At 45.4% G+C, this 20,653-nt stretch overlaps 1 protein-coding gene across 2 annotated transcripts in view; it reads right to left on the bottom strand.

Moving 5' to 3' along the window:
• The window catches only part of ZNF277 (zinc finger protein 277), a 75,807-nt gene that overhangs the window by 38,555 nt on the left and 16,599 nt on the right, over window positions 1-20,653 (bottom strand). For both annotated transcript variants that reach the window (XM_075014658.1, XM_075014666.1), the window contains exon 2: window positions 1,344-1,542. In XM_075014658.1, coding sequence (XP_074870759.1) covers window positions 1,344-1,542 — 199 coding nt within the window. The remainder of the gene's footprint in view (window positions 1-1,343; window positions 1,543-20,653) is intronic.

The following is a 20,653-nucleotide window of genomic DNA, read 5'->3' as shown; positions in this document are numbered from 1 at the left end:
ACAGATACTTCTCCATGACTCTCCACAGACCCATGCCCAGAAAGGGCTGGAGGCTGAAAGCCATAGAGGGAGATGCAGGTTGGCTTTGTGAGTCTAGCAACAGAAGCTAGAGGGCAAGAGAGGGCAGAAGGCTGGGACGGATGGAAGGGTGAGCATGCTGAGGTTTTTGGACAAAAGCTGAAGCCATAACTGGGAAAGAAACATAGCAGAGAAACACCGCAGTGAGGGGGCTGGGGTGCAGTGTGGTGCAGATCATCAGAGTTGTGCCTGACAGCCTGAGGCGTGGTGAGAAACCAGAGCCGTATTTGGTCTGCAGAGGGATTGTTTGAACTATAAAAGACTACGTCTACACAGCAACGTATTTCGAAATAATCTATTCCATAATAGGTATTCCAAAATAGCCTATTTTGAAATAATACAGCTACACACAAGAATGCATTTCAAAACAGCACCCAGCCATTTCAAAATAGCATGTCTGGACACATAATGCCTATTTGAAATGGTGCTATTGGATACCATTATGGCTTATTTTGAAATAGGCGCTATTCCTCCTGACATTTTGAATTTATTTTGAAATAGCCTGTGCATAGTGTAGATGCTAGCAAAGTTATTTTGAAATAATGGCTGTCATCTCGAAACAACTTTGCTATGTGGCTGAAGCCTAAATACTGGGGAAATCTGGATTATGGTTGTAGAACCGTTTGTTACAAGTCTCTCACATGAAGGGCTACTTTTAATCTGAAAACAGGAGTGGCCTAGTTACTGAGGACTCCAGAAGAAAAGGGAAAGCAAGGCAGACATGCTGGTTCTGTTGCAGCCTGCTACTGAAGGTGCGCCACAAGGACTGCCCTGTCAGATAGGATATGCATGTAAGGTGAATGGACTCTGGAAGGCGGGGCTGAGAAGGCACAGAAGAGGGAAGTAAGGCCTGGGGTCCCCCTGCAGGGTCCTGCTTGAGGCCAAGAAGGAGTCCGTTGGAGATGGCACCCCTTCGATGCCATGTGCTTTATGAAATTAATAATATATATCAATGCAAGCATATAACTTCAGCCTAAGAAACTAGCACTGGTATGAATTAGCAAGATAATAGGAATTGCCATGTGGCAAGAAACCAACCTCTAACTACCAATCATAAAGACTTATGCTTATGTTCTAAGTAACATACAAATGCCAGTAGAGATAGGACTAAAAGACTCCTACACTATAAATAATGGCAAACCAATATTGCTAGGTAGCAGATTGCAAATGGTCCCAAAAATGTCAAAAAGTTACATAGCAGGTGATGCACAGTATGCATTTTACTTACACATTTGTAATATCTATTTAAATTGAAAAAAAATTACCTTCTAAAATCTGCAACCAGCTTGACATCTGCTATGACAAGCTTGTGTTCAATAATCATGTGTTTCAGAAGTTGGTCTTGTTCTGTTAGAGGAGAATATTCCTCACAGAAAATACAAGGCACAGATGGAGACTCTTCCACAGCAGCAACACCACCTGGACTTTCTGGCAAAGAAAGTGGCTCCAAAATACACTCATCATCTGAAGGAAACAAAAGAAAAATGCATTGTTGGACTGCAATTTCTCCTTAATCTTAGATTAACCAACATTCTTTATTAAACCTCCTTTCTATAAATTACTTTTAAGCAGTTTAAGAAGAATCTGGAGCAGAGAAAAAGAAGTTGTGTTGCTTTAACACATCTTCCTCCAACAATAACAAGGAGCAGATTCATCAGCAAAGCTATCAAACATTTCTTCCTCAAAGCCAGTTAATAGCACCACTTTTAGAGTAGGTTGGTGAGGCTTTAATAGGCCACCGTAGAGATATAAGTTCTAACTGTGATCCAGTACTGACATTAAGCCAGGGCATCAGTGTCATGTAGTAAGGCCAATGGATGGTATCTGTGTTGGTTATTAGTGCAGGGAAGTTTTTTCTCATAAGTTGGAATCACTGTATTTTGCTCAGGAACTTGCCAACACAGAATTATAGAACTGGAAGGGACCTCTGTAGGTCATCAAGTTCAGTCCCCTGTGTTCCTGGAAGGACCACACACCATCTTCAGGTATTTGTCTAACCTGCACTTAAAAATCCTTAATGATGGAGATTCCACAATCTTCTTAGCCAGTTTATTCCAGTGCTAAACCATCTTGACAAGAAGTTTTTCCTAATAACCAACACAAACTTTCCTTGCTGAAGTTTAAATCAATTGTTTCTTTTCCTTTCCTCAGGAGGTTAAGGAGAATAATTTTTCTCCCTCCTCTTTGTAATAACCAGTTTTTTAGGTACTTAAAAGTAGCATGCCCCCCTCAGTCTTCTCTTTTCTAGACTAAACAAACAAATCTTTCCTTCTTCCGTCAAAGGTCATGTTTTCTAGACCTTTAATAATTTTTGCTGCTCATCTCTGACCTTTTCCACTTTCTCTACATCTGTCCTGAAATGTGGCATTAGGAACCGCACACAATATTCCATTTGAGGCCTAATCAGCACAAAGTAGAGCAGAAGAATTACTTCTTGTATTTTGCTTACAACACTCCATTTACTATGTCCCAAAATGTTTTCTTTTTCTTTTTTTGCAACAGTCTCACACTACTTGTGGTCCACTATGACCCCTCAATCTCTTTCTGCAGTAGTTCTTTCTAGACAGTCATTTCCCATTTTGTACGTGTGAAACTGTTTGTTTCTTCCTAAGTGGAGTAGTTTGCATTTGTCCTTTTTGAATGTCATCCTATTTACCTTGGATCATTTCTTGTTTGTTCAGATCATTTTGATTTACAACCCTATTCTCTGAAGCACCTGCAACCCTTCCAAGTTTGGTATCATCTGCAAACTTTGTAAGTGTACACTCTATACCATTATCTAAATCATTAGTGAAGATCTTGAACAGACCTGGCCCCCAAACTGATCCCTACTGAACCCAACTTGTTATGCCTTTCGAGTACAATTGTGAACCACTGATAACGACATTATGGGATTGGTTAGCCGACCAATTATGTAACCATCTTAGAGTAGCTTATCTTGGTTTTATTTCTCTGGTTTGTTTGCAAAGGATGCCACTGTGTTTGCATGAAAAGGTGTGCGAGGTAGTATCTTCTATTGGACCAACTTCTGTTGATGAGGAGGACACACTTCTGAATAACACAGAGGTCTTCCCACACTGATAAGAAAAGGTTAAAATGTGCAGGGTGGGTTGTTCTTGCATGTGGATCTATTCTTGTTAGTAGAGACTATCTTTGTTTTACAGGAATCTTTCATCACTCATTCACTTTTGTATGGCTATGTAAATCATTTGCTTTGTTGCACCAGGCATTTGTTAGCTTGACTATCAAAAGGTTTCAGCAGTCATGTAGCACTTTAAAGACTAACAGAATTATTTATTGGGTGATGAGCTGTTATGGGACAGATCCACTTCTTCAGATATGGAGATATCTGGAGAAGGATCTGCCCCAGGAAACCTCATCAGCTAATAAATTATTGTGTTAGTCTTTAAAGTGCTACTTGACTGCTGGTTTGTTGTATTAGAGTACAGACTAAAACGGCTACCTCTCCATTACTATCAAAATGTTGTCGCACAGAAGTGGTTCTTGCTGATGGAGTGGCCTCCACTGGATGAGCTGGATCCGCTAAAATATGTCTCAGCTGTGTACTTGCTGGGAAAGGAGCTGTTATGGCCCACATATTAAGACATCACTATTTGCAGCAGCCCAGTTTTGTACAGTAATGAATGAGAGCAACAGCGCAGTTATTTATTTAGGAGTAAGTCAGTGACTGACACTTCACAGTTGATGAACTGTGCTGATCAGGTAGGTGGATGGACTGGACTCAAAGCAGGCAGCCTCTTTTCTCTGTCCCACAGCAGAATAGTAATGTTGTGTTGTGGGACCAGCATGCCCAAAGTTTGCTGTCAATGGGATGATGGACTCTGCTGGTGTAAACAAGTGTACTTCCAAGGAGCCTAAAAGTCACCAGCTGAGGCCTACACCAGCTGGCCCTAACTCAATAAAAGGCCTCTCAATAAGTTTCATTGGCTTGGAACTAAAATAATGGTGGCACTAATTTTCCAAAGAAATCTTCATTACAGAAGAACAGCAGTTGCAAAGATACTCAGACCATAGGCTTTCAGCACATGAACACTGGAAAGCAAAGCTAAGCAAATAAGACACAGATCCTATGTTCTGGCAAAACCAAGTAGTCTTCTTGACCCTGTTGGCTTGAAGCCCATTTCGCTACTTGTTCAGCTTGACAGGCAATGGAAGATGTAACAAACCATTTTCTCCCTGCAAGTCACGCCACTGTTGGAACAGCGCGCTGGAAAGTGATGCAGCTGTATTTGTGATGTTCTACTGGTGACTCAGAAATTAAGACGCATTTGTCTCAAAGAAAACTTGCTTTAAACCAGTACTTTACTCTTATATAATATAGAGCACCTTTTATCTGAAAATCTCCAGACACTTGGAGAAGTGTAATTAAGACGACTAATAATACTTTGTGTTCATATGAGAAAAGGTCCCTTAGGCATATGAGTGACAAATTTTGGCCTACTCAATAAATAGCTACTGACTGCATAATCCTAAACTAAATCAGAATCAGAGATTGTGGATAGTCTTTTTTAGTAATGGCAAACTAGCAAGAGATTTTATTTTCTTTTTTTATTTATTTTTTCCTGACTCATGATATTCAAGCAGCTCAAACTTTCTGGAAATTCACCAAGTTTGGCTGAAGAAAGATTGAAGTCAATATGCATTGAATTCAACTCCCATTATACAATTTTTCTATGGTATTTTGTTGTAAGCATGCAAACACACAAACTAACTTTTTAGCAGCAACAGCACAGGGAACCTAATTCTATTTTGAAAAAAAAAAGATAGTTTTTGAGCAATTTAACTGCACGTTATCACGTTTCCTCCTCAAACACCTCCATCTATTTTGTACTCCCATTGGAGCTGTATGAAAACCTTCCCAAACTGTTTCATTTTGTAGGCTTCATTCTTTTAGGGACACCTATCAATATGTTAAATGGAGTAGCATTTCTAATTTGCTCTCCCTGCTTTTATCTGCCTTTTTGGGCTCTGCAAATTAACATGGAATATGCTCTGGTTTCCTGACCCAAAGAGTGATTCTGTCTGCAGCAGGAACATTTCTAAGGCTTGCAAATCCTTACAACACAGTACTGTATTATAGGCTGCAAAATTAGTCAACTGCTTCTGTGGAGGAAAGCAGAGCAACCCCATTTCCTCTGCAGCTGCTGATGCCAATAGAGCTAAAGAAGATGGTCTGTCAGCCAGTTAATTTGTGTCCTGGACAGGCAGACTACTGCTTTGTTCTCTTCTGCGCTGGAGCTATTGTAATGCCCAATTTCAATAACTCAGCCATTTATTTATCTGGACTCTTATCTGATCAACTCCATCACAAGAAACCAGTTTAGAAAGACATATTAGCATGCAGGGCAGTGGGGACTGGGAAGAGTACTAGACATCGACAAGGAACTGACCTAGTTACTGAGGACAAGGGATACCTGTGAGTGGTAACTGGGTTGGAGATGGAGGCGATGTGTGGAATGCCAAAGAGATGCTAGCTGTGATGCTCCCCTTGTTATGTATCAGTGAATTGCAGGAGGCAAGAACAAAAGGTAAACAAATACCCTGGTGCAGATTATACAGAGGAAAGGTAATTAAATGCAGACTGCCAGACTAAAAGCACCGATATGTGAAGTAGTTGGTGGAATTTAATGCAGAGGAAAATAAAGGAAGGTGGTTAGAGACACATTCTGTGAAAATAGCCTCGATCCCGGTCTGCTGCAAAATGCTGAGCAGCAGGATAAACGGGTAGCACAGAACAAAGAGTTACAGCCTTCAGCACAGTGTTGAAAAACCTAAACCACCACCACCGGGCACACACACAGTAGTACATATCAGAACTATTCAAAGCTTTAAGCAAGCACCTACTGTTCCACAGGTGGTTCCAAATGGATCACCTGATTACAAAAGAGCTGCTTAAAAACTGTAGATTGGGATTGGGGGACAGGGCGTCAGATGAGCTTACAGCACATTCTGGGGGCTCTTGGCATCCTATTATCTCCACTGCCCCACAGCTCCCTGCTTTCTACCTTCCGGTCCCCCCTCCCCTGCTGATCAGGAACCCCTGCTACACCCCCATTCTTCCTCCTTCTAGGGTTCTGTGTGATCCCCATTTCCCCCTCCCATTGCAGGGTCTCCCACTCTCCCCATCAGCAGCTGTGTGCGCCCCGTTTCCACTTTCTTCATATGCTCCCTATGCCCCTCCATGGCAAAAACTGTGTACATTCCCCATTCTCCCCCTACCAGGATTCCCCACTGACTTTCCCAACAGCAGGGGCAGTGTGCTTCCTTGATCCCTCTCTGCTCCAGATGCAAACAAACCTACCCACCCAGATCAGTAATTATCAGACCAATTCCAGTAATTAATCCTCTATTGGTATCCACAATAGCAATGCTGCCTAACTGCATTATGAGCTCCCTCAAAGGATCACCACCAGGAAAGATCAGTTCCCACTGTCTAGCACAGAAGGGTCTCAAACTCCCAGCCCACGCTGGAGCTGTTTAACAGTCTGACCTGGGAGTACTGAGAAATTGAGGAGGTCGGGGGGGTGGGGGGGGTGGAGTGCCAGGAACCTCAAGGAGGCAGAGAAAGAAAGTGCACACCCAGAGCGTGCTCTGCTTTCCCTGCGAAAACCCTACACATACTCAGGTAAAACATTCCGATCTCCGCAGCTACATTCTGCATCCATTCCATTGGGACATCACCTTCTATTGACTGACTGTGCTGGGAGCTCCAACACTAAGGAACCCCAGCTACCATTAGCCACCTGGGAACCCTGACTGATTCAAGCTTCATGGAGTGGTGAGATCCAGATCTCTCTGGCTCTAGGTATTAGCCTCCTGACCTTGCCTTATGTGATTAGTTATAGCTTGCTAGCTTAGGGTTCCCAGATTTTTGGGGAGGGTTTGTGAGACAGGCAGCCCCAGCTGTGGGATCCCCGGCTGGGGAGAGATCCCAGCAGCCCTGCAGCTGGCAGGGTGCTGCAGCTGGGTGGCTGCCAGCTGGCTGAGGCACCCCCACACCCCAACCAGCTCCTAGCCTCATCCATGGGAACCCTGGCCAGGGCTGGGAATTTCCATGACAAGTCCTGCAGTCCTATATTTACACAAGAATGTTGCTACAGGACATTTTTGCATAAATGTGGGACACAGGACTTGTCAAAGAAATTTGGGACTGTCCCCCAGATTGCAGGGTATATGGCAACCCTATGCTAGCCCTAATTTTGTTAATCAGATTTAAATTAGGTTTAATATTCTAACTGTTTTATTTGACTCCTCTTGTTTGGTTATTACCTGGAAATAAATAACTTTCATGGTTAAGATGGTTGCTTCTCTCTATCCGGGCTCTCCTCCTGCATCCTGCACTGCTGAGGGTGTTGTTTTGGCTTCCCCATTCAGCCTAAAACAGTGCTCTTTGTACCTAAGCTAAAGACCCTTGAAGCATCCAAAAAGCCTGTGGTGGTTTGCTCATCAAGTGGGTTACTAGCAGAAGCGTCATGGTGTGGAAGTGGGGATTAGGATGTGCTGAACCTGACAACATGCGAGGGTGGCAGCTCAGAGAACTGTTCAACTCAGCTCTCTGAGTCCAAGGGAGCATGAGGGTCAGAGCCTGGCACTGCCGCCCAACCACCCTACTGAGTCCAGGGACATAAAAAGGGGTCAGTGTGTCAGCGCTGATTAACCAGCCATCTCAGACATGCTCTGATAGATGTGTGCGTTCATCTGATTATCAGGTAGGAAAAATCCAGCTCTAGGGAATGTAGGCCCCACAGGACAGCTCCAGTGGGACTGAACTTGCAGAAAGAAAAATTAGAGTGCACCACATGAGAATATAAGTGACATGTGCAACACCTGAACAGAACTAGTGAACCTCCGCACAGCTGCCAGCTACCCCAAAGAGTAACCCTAATAAGTGAGCATATTCCAAAGTAACAGTCAAACACAGTAACAGGTGGCAAAAGTGGATTAAGATTTATTAGGATCTCGGTGGGCACAAAGGACAGAGGTCCCTTCCAGGCCCCCAGGCTGTGGTAAGGGCTACCCATGAGCCTGGGCTGCTGTGGGGAGCCCTGAACCCTCTGTCTGCCCAGAACAGCATGCCTAGGAGGGCAGGGACACAGGCTGGGGTCTGGTCCTGTGCACGCCAGCTCCTTGACTCCCCAGATTAGCCTACACAGCCCAGAAATAAGTAAGAAAGAATGAAAATAAATGGTTCAGTGAACGGAACATGTGGCCACCTGCAAGCTGTCCTCTTGCCAGTGAGTTGTTTGGTTTTAAATTAATAGCAATGCTGATATGTGTGACAGTAGTTTTGAAGCTGCAGTTTCAGGTGAGCGACTATGGACAGCTGCAGCTGTCTGTACACATAACACACCATTGTGCCAGAGAACTCTGCCTAAGAGCCAAATATGGTAATAGCTGAGACAGGAGGTGTTTTATTAAAACAATATCTATTACTAAGTGCTGGAGCCCAGTTAATAGTCTCATAGACTTATACCATTCTAGGGCTGGAACAGACCTCAGGAGGTCAACTAGTCCAGCCCCCTGCCCAAAGCAGGATCAACCTCAGCTAAATCATCCCAGCCAGGACTGTGTCAAGCTGGGACTTAAAAACCCTCTTGGGATGAAGATTCCACCACCTCTCTTGGTAAAGCATTCCAGTCCTTCACCACCCTATTGGTGAAACAGTTTTTCCTAATAGCCAAACTACACCCCTCCCTTTGTAAGTACAGACCATTGCTCCTTATTCTGTCGTCTGTAACCATTGAGAACAGTCTCTCTCTAGCCTCTTTAGAGCCCCCTTTCAGGCAGTTGAAGACTGCTATCAAATCGCCTCTCAGTCTTCTCTTCTGCAAAGTAAATAATCCCAAATCTCTCGGCCTCTCCTTGTAGGTCATGAGCTCCAGCTCCCTAATCACTTTCGTTGCCCTCTGCTAAACCCTCTCCAATGTGTCCACATCCTTTCTAGGCTGGGGGGCCCAAAACTGGACACAGTATTCCAGATGTGGCCTCACCAGTACCAAGTAGAGGGCAATAACAACTTTTCTAGATCTGCTGAAAATGCTTCTGCTAATCGTCCCCAATATGCCATTAGCCTTCCTGGCTATAAGGGCACACTGTTGACTCATATCCAGCCTTTCGTTTACTGTAATCCCCGGTCCTTTTCTGCTGCACTGCTACTGAGCCAATCAGTCCCCAGCTTGTAACACTGCTTGGGATTCTTCCATCCTAAGTGCAGGACTCTGCACTTCTCCTTGTTGAACCTCATCAAATTTCTTTTGGCCCAATATTCCAATTTGTCTAGGTCTCTCTGGACCGTATCCCTACCTTCCAATATATCTACTTGACCCCCTAGCTAAGTGTAATGTGCAAATTTGCTGAGGGTGGAATCCATCCCCTCATCCAAGTCATTAATAAAGATGTTGAACAGTACTGGCCCTAGAACTGATCCTGAGGACACTCCACTTGAAACTGACTGCCAGCTGGACACTGAGCCGTTGACCACACCCTTTGGGCCCATCTGTCAAACCAGTTTTCTATCTATCTTACAGTCCCTATATCCAATCCATACTTCCTTAACTTATGGGCAAGAATGTTGCAGGAGACTGTTTCAAAAGCTTTGCTAAAGTCAAGGTATTTCACATCCATTGACTTCCACATGTGCACAGAGCCAGTAACCTCATCATAGAGGCTAATAAGATTGGTGAGGCATGACTTGCCCTTGCTGAATGCATGCTGACTACTCTTGATCACTTTCTCCTCTTCCAAGTGTTCCAAATGGTTTTCCTGAGGATCCCCTCCATGATTTTTCTGGTGACAGAGATGAGGCTGACAGATCTATAGTTCCCTGGATTGTCCTCGTTTCCTTTTTTAAAAGATGGGCACTACATTTACCTTTTTCCAATCATCCGGGACATCTCCGGATCTCCAAGAGCCTTCAAAGACAATAGCCAAAGGCTCTGCAAGGATATCTGCCAATTCCCTCAATAACCTTGGATGAATTAATTTGGGACCTATGGATTTGTGTACATCTAGCTTTTCTAAGTAGCTCTTACCTTGTTCTTTCCCCACCAAGGGCTGCCCACCTCCTTCCCTTGTCCATGAAGATTGACGCAAAAAGAAGTATTGAGTACTCCAGGTTTTCCCACATCATCTCTCACCAGGTTACCTCCCTCATCCAGTAATGGCCCCACACCTTCTCTGATAACCCTCTTATTGTTAACATACCTGTAGAAGCCCTTCTTGTTGCCCTTCACATTTCTTGCTAGCTGCAGTTCCAATTGGGCTTTTGCTTTTATTATTACCCCACCCCCTACTCCAGCGTTCTCCAGCCATATATTTATACTCTTCCTTAGTCACCTGTCCAAGTTTCCACTTCTTACATGCATCGTTTGAGTTTAAGCTCACTACAGATTTCCCTTGTAAGCCAAGCTGGGTGCTGACTCTATTTGCATCTCTTACTGTGCATCAGGATGGTCTGTAACTGTGCCTTCAATAAGACTTCTTGAAAAATACTGCCAGGTGTCAGGATTCGCATTCTCTAAGTAGCAGTGATACTTGACTCATTTTGTTCTTGACAGTAGGCAATTCATTTAACCTCTGTCTTTCACTATACCCATGCATAAAACAGGGAGGGGACAGCTCCAGGCAGGATTGAGGCTGGGGAGGTGGTCCGTTCTGCATGGAGGGGGAAGAAAGAGAGGTGCCATAGGGCTAGGGAACACCTCCACCTCGCAGAGGGGGAGAGGAGTGGGGCAGTTCTGTACAGTGCCCACCTTACCACAGCTCCTGTGTCTGCTTGGCCCAGGTAAGGGGCAGGACCTCAAGGAGGAAGAGGAGGCGGCGGGTGGTGGGTTCACAGGTGAGGACGACGCGTGGGGAGCAGGACGACAGTTCCAGCTTGTGGGAGCCCCATGTTTGGCCAGGGTCCTGGGGCATGAGCCCATGTGGCAATCTGCCAGTGGAAGAAGCGGATGGCTTGGGCTTGGCTCTCCTTGAGCAAAACCCTAAGTTAGAATCAACCAGCCTGAGTGACAAATGGTGGTATATGAATTTTTGTTACTGAAACATTTTTAGTTCAGATGATGCTAACCAAAATCCATTACAGAGATAAAAGCAAACCGTCACCTCTTACAGGGCATGTGTACGCATACACAGTGTTCCAGACAACATATTCTGCATCTGAAATTCCACACTAAATTATTGGTGGTACCTATGATATTACCATAAGGTGATTTTTATGGCTGATACAGTAGATCTGAAACAACAAGAGAAAATAAGCGTTCCGCACTCCAGTGAAGGTCTCTTGTAAATGGTCATGTCTAAGCGTTTTCTGCATACTTGTCAGTTAAAGAATGTTTTCCCTAGACAGATCAAACAGCAAAGGAAAGCAAAATATGGCCACGTTTGAGCGTCCTCCTTCAGTGGAAACATGTAATATATACAGTAAACTCTTTCATATCTGGCACCCCCAGGACTGGGAGGTTGATGGATATTTCAATGTGCTGGATGGAGGAGAGGTGTCTTCCCCTGGCTTCTGAAGCAGCTCTGTGCTTGCCTGCAGGGGCAAACTGTCCCACTCCTGCTGCAGCGTGGTGGTCTCACTCTGCTCCTTCTCCACCTCATGGCAGGCAGGCAACTCCTTCTGCTTGTGGCTTGGCCAATGTGGCAGCTCCTCCTGCCAACAGCTGCACCGCCGGGCTGCTCTTCTCGTTCTCCAGCACCTCGTTCTCCCAGGCGGCCTGCGACAGGCCTCACTGTGGCACTCCTGCTCCAGTTGAACTTGTCTGAATGGTGTGGCTTCCCTTCCCTGAGGTCAGCGCAATGTTCTCCAGCTGCTTCCGGCTTCAGCATGACCATGAGCTCAGGAGCATTCACAGGGGCCCCCGGGGCCTGGCATCAGCCAGAGCAGCCTGTCCTGCTTGGATAACACAGTGCCTCCCCTTGGCGGGGCTGCCTTGTCGTAGGCCGCCTGGCACGTGCCACTCCCCAGGTGGCAGCTGGATTCTGCTCCCCGTGAAATCAATGGGTGGGGGAGGAGTGGGATGGGGAGGTAGATATCGGAAGCGCAGCCCCCTGGAGGAGGAGGTGGCCTAGGCACCAGGATGGTGCCTGGTGCCAGTTGTTTGAGAATTCCAGTAGACTGAATAATGGTTGAAAGAGAGTTTACTGTACTCCCATACATGGAGTTTATTCTCTGCCTGGGTCTGCACAGCACAATGGGAGTGGTCCACACACATGCTAGGTCATAAGAATATGCTGCACTTCTGTGGTTAATTCTTACTCAGTTACACCATTCTGTGTCTCCATTAGCTTTTACTCATGCGAGTGCACAAGTGTGGACACCACTTCCTTTAGCTAGTGGGAGGAGCCAAAGTACAGGAGCAGACAATCTCCTTTCAGAGCTTAAATGCTATCCCTGATGCTCCATTGGGTGGTCATTTAGTCCTGTAAAAACTGAGTGTAAAACAGTACCAGTGGTGTGCACAAAGTGCCTAAGTCAGCTCTGGTAGTGATTTATGCCTAATTGCTTGAGGGTAAATGGGCTAGTGAGGAGCCAGGGAGTAAAGTGTCAGTTTCTTAGGCCCTCATTACTGAAATATTTCTCGTATACAGTACAAGCATTATAACTGGGGATGCTGAATCATAAAATGTGCCAGCTATTAGAACTGGGGCCAGAAGCTGGCCCTTCTCTGTCTCCCTGGCCCTGGCAACCATCAGCCACCCCGGCTCTTCCCCTGCCCCACACCTGGGCAGCAGGCAGCTGGCCCTGCAGCAGCTGACCCCAACCAGGACACCAGCCCCCTGCCGCAAGGCTACCAACCCTGGCCCCGGCCGGGCATGCTGGTTTACGAAACGTGCCAGTTAGCCGAATGCTGGATAACAGGGCTTTTACTGTAATTATAAAATAAACTGATTGGAATATAAATATTGTACTTGCATTTCAGCTAATATATAGCACAGGAGAAAACAAGTGGCTGTTTGTATGAAATGTTAGATTGTACTGATTTTGCTCATGTTTTGTTTGAACTTCGTTGTAAAACTCAGTAAGTATTTAAAAGGAGCTGATCAGTGGTTTGAGCATTGGCCTGCTAAACACGGGGTTGTGAGTTCAGTCCTGGAGGGGACTATTTAGGGATCTGGGGCAAACAGATTTAAAATAAATAAATAAATAAAGCGATGGTGCTTGGTCCTGCCAAGAGGCCAGGGACTGGACTCAATGACCTCCTGATGTCCTTTCCAGCTCTGTGTGTGCATACGCCCTGGCAAACCACTGCATGCCCCCAATGTATGCATATCCCTGGTTGAGAGTTAGATGATCACAAGGGCACCTTTTGGCCTTTGAGTCTATCAACTACCATTTCACCTACTTTGCACAAAGGGGTAATAATTATGGCTGAAGCCTAGAGTGGGTGCAAAGCAACTTTGCCTAAGCACAGCCAAGTCCACCGGGTGCACTACAGGAAGCTTTACTCAGTGTTTATCTAGACTTCAGGTTTCAATCATGTTAACCAACCTAGTTAACACTTATTAACTAAAACATCTGAATGGTCTATTCCATGGTTTCCCAAACTGGGGGGGGCGTGAAGAAATTCGGGGGGTGGGGGGCATGAGGCAACCAAGCCCCTCTCCCTGTTATTCCTCTCACCCTAAGAGCAAGCAGGCCTTTGCTTCCGGCTCTCAGCCCCTGCCATTTTACATGGGCAACCCGGTGCAGCCACTATAAAAAGCAGACAGCCAGTGAAGACCCACGTGGCACTAGCTGCTTTCTGCAAAGGTGAGTGAGTGTGGTTGGGGGGTGGAGAGGAGGAGGAGGATGGGATTAGATGGGGGGCTGGGGTGCCTGGCTCAGGGGAGGGAGATGGGGTAAGAGCAGGGAGCGGGTGGTGCCCAGCTTTGGGGGAGGGGAGGGGCTCGGGAGGGTGGCTGGCCCACAGCTCATGGGGCTCAGGTGGCTGGGCAGCTGGCCCCCGCAGAGCAGGGCTTGGTCAGCTTGGGCAGGCGTATCTGGCAGCACAGGGCTTGAGTGGGTGGGTGGCTGGCTGGCTTGAGTAGCTCTGGCGGCTGGCACAGAGCTCAGGTAGCTGGCTAGCGGGGGCTGCACCAGGCACCCGCAAGGGGCCAAGAGAAACTATTTACGCTTATGTTTAATTTTAAACATTGAATTTTTTGTTAAAGCGGGGGATTGGATGATTGTAAAGAAGAGGTTGGGAGCGTGAGGGTTTCCTCAAAAATCAAAGGTGGGGGGTGATGACAAAAAGTTTGGGAACCACTAGTCTATTCACAAATGTTTGTTCCAGGACACACATCTGTAGCCTAGAAGGCAGTACTAGAAAACATGTGAGTCCTGGAATAAAAGTTTGTGAAGGGTCTACATTTTAAGTTACTTATCTTAGATCAGCATTGAAAAGTGAAGACTGGAGAAAATGAACCTCATCTGCCGTCTTCAACATAAAATTATGGAACTCTAGCATTTATAGGTTGTCAATATTTTGTTATTTCTGGCACAACAAGGTTTTAGGTTTAAGTATATAATATGTAAATAGAGGTGTACAGGATATATTTATAAACCCTCTGTGTGACAACACAAGTATAATGAAGTAAAGTAGGAACATCTGCTGGAATGTTTAGTGTCTTTCTAATTAAATTCAGCAGTTGAATGAATCAATTCATTAGCAACAAGCCTGGTTTATTATCTCATTAATACAGCTGTTAATATCATGAGGAGGCAATTAGTAGGCGAACTTAATATGACCCTAAAATAAAGAACAATGCAACAAAGACACAGGCATGCAAACAAACGATTACAATGGGCACAAGGTAAGAACAGAGGCAAACAAAATAAAATAGAATCCCAGACTCACTAAACAGCCCTTCCCCTGGAAACTATCTTTTGCTATATGGAGAGAGAATGCTAATCTCTGTCATTTTGAGCAAAATGATATTATTATAGGTACTTAAATATGTTCCATAAAGTAAGGGAACCTGTACATTACGTGCTGTTCTGGAAATAGCTACATTAAAAAAAAGAAAAGAAAAAACCAACAAAACCATCACAGCTATGCATATTACAACTTTTCTATTATTATTATTATTATACACACACACACACACACGCAAACTATTTTGCTAGTCTTTAAAGTGCTACTTGACTGCTTTTTGTTTTTACTACTTTTCTGTGCTACTGACTTGCTAATACTGCACTATTATAGCGGCTCAACAATGTTCTTAATTTTAATTTATCATGGTACTCTCGGAACAGCTTTACAAATTTGTTATAGGATTTCCCTTTTGTTTTACAGATCACGAAAGACAGATGATTAACAACTGGCCAACACTATTTACACCTAATTATACACACAGACAGAGTGCTATTCCCCCTCCATCCAAACAGCACATCAAAAACATGTTCTCAGAGAAAGAAGAATCACAATACACTGAACAATTTCCCAGCATTCTATTATAGAAAAGCTCAACACTCCTATTAACTTGAATTGCCCTTCAGTCTTAGCTCATAAAGGATTATTTCGCCATTATTTCTGCTCATTAAAACACTGTCAATGATATATGGGAGTTAGTTAAAATGTCCATGTGCGCTATGAGACACCACGTTTCTTAGCTTCACCGAGATCAATCAGTCTCTACTCTCTGCAGTATTTCATTGAATGCAAATTAGTACTTCAAAAGATTACTTCATCCTACAGCTAACCCTTGTCAATTTTATAGAAATGGTATGTAGTCTGGAGCATCCACGGCCTAATAGGAAATTTCATTTCAGCCATAATCAGGTTTAAGAAAAGCAATAAGAAGTCACCAAATCCTGATATGTCAGGAAAGCGTTTCCATACAGCAGGTGTCTGCTGGGACCTGAAACTAACAGAAACACAACTGTGTTTAATGGCCATATTTAAACAGGGCTGCTCTGTTGGGGAGCTTAACATGGTGCAGTTTCATTAGCATTAACAAGTGTTGCTATGGGTACCAGAGTGGAGGCATCAGAAAACAAGTGAATGGAAGAGGTGAAAAACTGATTAATAATTATCTTAACTGTTAGAAATAAATAAAATGAAGCCAATGCGCCCACTAGTAACTTTATTTATTAATATTACTACCCAATGTGTTGACTTGCACATGCCAATAAGGTGTCAATTTTTCCCTTTTTGTTGAATAAAAAAAAAAACCATGTACCTCACACAAAAAAATACATGGCAAACCAAATACCATGGGAACTCTGAAGATTGTATATACAAGATACATGCACCCTTAAATTAAATTGACTTGAAATTATTTTTTTTAAACAATATGTTGTTGAGCACAACCTTAACCACTATACAAATATTCCCAGACTTCAAATAGACAGTATATTAAATACTTATGTAGAGAGAGAAATTCTGTGCAACTGGTGAGTCATGTCGACTAACATCTAGTTACTATGGATTTTTAAACTCATGTGGCTAAGCACATAAATTGATTCCTAGACAGAAAACAATGCTGAACTGCTCTCCAATAAAAATCTGCTGCTGTATTCAGTGGATACTCCAGTTGCACACCATCATGACTGTGGAGAATTAAAGCCACATCAATTTAATGTGCCAAGTAATAATCTAATCCTGATATTTACATGACATTTACACTGGAAAAATTTCAAAGGTATTGCATTCAAAATGCCTCTTCCTATTACTTTTAAAACATAATACATTCCCTTTCCTGTTTTGCTAATTATCAACAATATTTGTTTATATTTTTGCCTCTGAGCTCCAAAGTGAGAGTGGAAAACGTGCCATGACAAATAATTTCCAGCACAATACCCTGGTGTACCGTCTATCCCAGTAGTGCAGCAAGGGCAATTTTAGGGTTCTAGGTCACATCCCTTCACTCTCCTTGGGTGGAGACACCCATCTTTCTCCCTCTCCTGACCAGGGTATTTCTAAGAGAGAAAATTCCCTGCCTATGTTATGACTATGCCTACAAGGAGAGCCATCCCACCCATAGTATGGTTTGAGGCAGCTGCCCCAGACCCCATGCTTTGAGGAGCCTTGTGGTGGCTGGCTCAACTGTCCTATAAATGGGTCCCAGGGTGGTATGGGGGTTTACCTAGGGTGGGAGGGGCCTGACATGGGGTGGAAGCAAGAGCTGGGCCTCCCTTGCACTCACCATGGCAGTGGAAGCAACAGAAATCTGGCAGCCTATGCATACACTGGGGTCTCTGCCCCACCCTGCCACCCATTCCAAGCCCGCTGTACTCAACTTCCCAGGAAGCAGAGCACCCTGGCCTCAGAGTCCACTGCCTCCTGCTGCTGTGGAGATGAATGCAGCAGCTGGGAGAGGAATGTGGCAGAGAGAGGAGTGGAACAGACCAGGGTGCCAAACGGCCCCAGCTCCTGCTGGCACAGTGAGTGCAGAGGAAAGGCTGACCCTGATGTGCCCTGCCCCAGGCCAGACCAGTAATCCTCTGGCTTGCATTGCTCTGGGGAAGGGGCTTCAGGAACGGGTAGGAATGACTGGGGGTGGTGCAGGGCCATGGCTTCAGGGCAAAGAGAGTGGGGGTGGGCCAGCAGTGAGGGGTTACCCTGGGCCACACACCACCATAGGGATGGCCCTGTCAGCAAGTCAGAGGGTCTCAGCAGGCCTGCTCTGCTTTCCCTCCTCACAGGCTATTCCTGGGGCAATTATGCTGTTTAACTTATCATACAGTTCTTCCCAAGCCAGCCCATTTAGTCTGAAATTACAAGTACCATCGTACTGTATATTTTAGAAACGTGCATCTGTCTGTCCCTCCGTGAGTCCGTTGGTCCGAGAACTCATCCTAAGCAGTAAGAGCTAGGACCACCAAATTTAGCATGCATCTGCTCTAACTTACGATGAGAAGAAAAGTCAGGGTCTGGCTGTGGCAGGACAATGGGATGTGCCTGACTGTTTCTGGTTAAACAGGAAGGGAGGGCGTAATTATGCTCCACAAGCATTACAGGAGGGCAGCGAGTGCAGGACACAGTTATGTTTCAGGGTGACCACAGTGGGGCAGTCACACCAGTAAGAGAGCAGCCGGCCAGGGCTCTTCATGTTGCCTCTGTCTCAGATCCTCAGCCCAAACCACCACCCAGTGCGGGGGTGGGAAGAGAGCCCTGCTCCCCCAGGGAGCAGCTGCCAGCAGAGCAGCATAGCCCCTGCCAGCCTGGGGAACAGCCCCAGCCACTAGGCCAGGGCCAGGCAACACAGCACTGGCTGCCAAACTTCCACCCTCTGCCCAGGGAGCACCCATAGGGCAGCATAGGTCTTGCTGCTTCAGCTTCCCAAGACTCCACTACTGGCTGGTTAGTACAGCCCTTACTGGCTTCCTGCCCTGATCCTTCACCCACCACACCCTCAACATCCCTGCCCTGAGCAACACCAAGTACCTCTGCTAGTGCATAAAACAATAAAAAGAACCTATGCACATTCTAATAAGCCTACCAGAGATCTCCCAAACTAACAATGTCTCTAGCAGGTAAAGTCCTTCAAACTCCACCAAGGGGGTTTTCCCTGTGATCATTCATTCATAACTGCATTGGCTCAGAACAAACACACTCATGAAAAGCTTAGTCTCTCCTTTGTACAGCCTGCATCTTTGATCTGAAACTAGGTATAATAGATCTGTTCTCATGGGATAGCTGCCATAGGCTGTTTTTTCCCCATAACTGAAGAAGTTACCATTGCATACATCCCCCCCGCCCGCCCCGCCCTGAGAGATTTCCCGGAGAATCTACTGTAAAAGTTTGCATGGTTTCAAATAACCCTTTGAAGTTCATAACACTTCTTAAGGTTTACATGAGCCAGCTCTCCCTTGCCCCAGGAGACCTTATACACAATAATACAGTCACATTTATCTTTTTAGTACAAAGACTCAAAGATATTTCAGCAAAACCATTTGAAATCAGTTTAATTCAATAAATGTGATGCCCAGTGGCTGGGGTGAGCCTCCCACCCAGCTGCCTTGCTTGCAACCAGTTCCCTCCACAGGCTGAGCCAAGGCCAGAACCCCTTGGTGCGTGCAGGGGGTTGGACAGTTGGCAGGTAATCAGTGCTGAGGATGTGGTTGCTGGAGGTCTTTAGCACTAAGGTTGTTGGTTAGGGGGAACAGTGCAATGCCCTGTCACAAAAAGCTAAAGATGGTGCTCAAGAACCTGCTAGGCCTGGGTTTAACGCCGTGGCCTTGTCAGTAAAGTTTCCCCAGGAAATTGCTATATCCGTCACAGCAACACAGGATCACCACGTCACTTCCAGGACCTGTGCAAGGGATGGGCCTTTGCTAATGGGGGAGAGCAATGCCAAATCCCTAGGAAGGGCATGAAAGTCATGGCTACAATTCAAGCCCTGTGTGGGAATGGGAAACGAGAAGCACCACCTCTGGACTTTGCCATGCCTGGTTCCAGCCTGGGGGAAAACTGGTTCCAAACCAGCCACTTTCTGTCCCTGACCTACACAGGGCAAGTTCATCAGGAAGGCAGCTAGGTGAGAGGCGAGTACAGCTCAGGGAAGGGGGCAGAGGGAAGAGTGGGCCCAGGGATGGTTAGGGAGGCAAGAGAGGTAGCTGAAGCCTGTGTCCCACCATGATTTTTAAGGGGCAGGCAGTCCCTCCCACGGCCCCAGAGTCATAGGAGAGTGAGGCTGATAAGAGCTGGGCTCTAGCTGTTGGCCTGTCAGGGCCACATAAGGCCACAACTCTGCTCCCAAAGCACAGGACACGAGTCCTCACTGAGGTACTTTCCGCACAGTGCCTCTTTGATACACTCAATGCAAATAAACCCCACTAATTCACCTACTTGCCCCAGGGCCACAATTGGTGTGGGTGATCAGAGCTCCACCTTCCAGAGACAGAAAAATCCTACACAGAAAAGAAATGGACTCTTCCCCCAACTGCCAGCTCATTCTGCTTGCTATTGATTTTTTACATTCTACAGTTATCAGAAATTGGTAAAGTTTCCTTGTTTATTCTTCAGCTGACAAGCATCACCACCTATGTCATACTAAGGACGATGCACAATTTAGGTTAAAATGAACACAAGTAACCCGTGCAACTAAGCAAACTCATACTGGTTTGTTATGTGCTGCAAAAAAATGTGGCGTCCTTAAAAAAAAAAAGGCGGGGGGGGGGGGGGGCGTTAAGAAAAAGGTCTAGACTCTTGCTCACCTACCTCATCCAAACTAGTATTATTAAGGATGTCATGGTTTGGACAGTATCAAATAACTTAACACTTTGTCAATCCCCTAAAACTGATCTATTTACTTTTAAAACATCTTAAGAACACTGCATGTTGGTTAAACTGGGACTGAAGTAGGACTTAAGTTCAGTTAACATACCTGCCACCAACACAGTGGCCACACCTACACTTACTAAAAACTTCAAAATGGCCATGCTAATGGCCAAATTGAAGAATAGTAATGAGGTGCTGAAATGCATATTCAGCACCTCATTAGCATGCCACCAGCCGTGGCACTTTGCTCTCCTGTGGCTCGTCTACACAGAGATTCTTTTCGAAAGGACCCTGCCAACAGCTGATAGGAATAAGGAGATTCTGATGTTGGCAGGGTCATTTCGAAA

The sequence above is a fragment of the Carettochelys insculpta genome, chromosome 1, assembly GCF_033958435.1.
Source record: "Carettochelys insculpta isolate YL-2023 chromosome 1, ASM3395843v1, whole genome shotgun sequence".
Taxonomy (NCBI): Eukaryota; Metazoa; Chordata; order Testudines; family Carettochelyidae; genus Carettochelys; species Carettochelys insculpta.
Note: the sequence above shows the minus strand (reverse complement) of the source record. Positions and strands in the feature narration are given on the sequence as shown.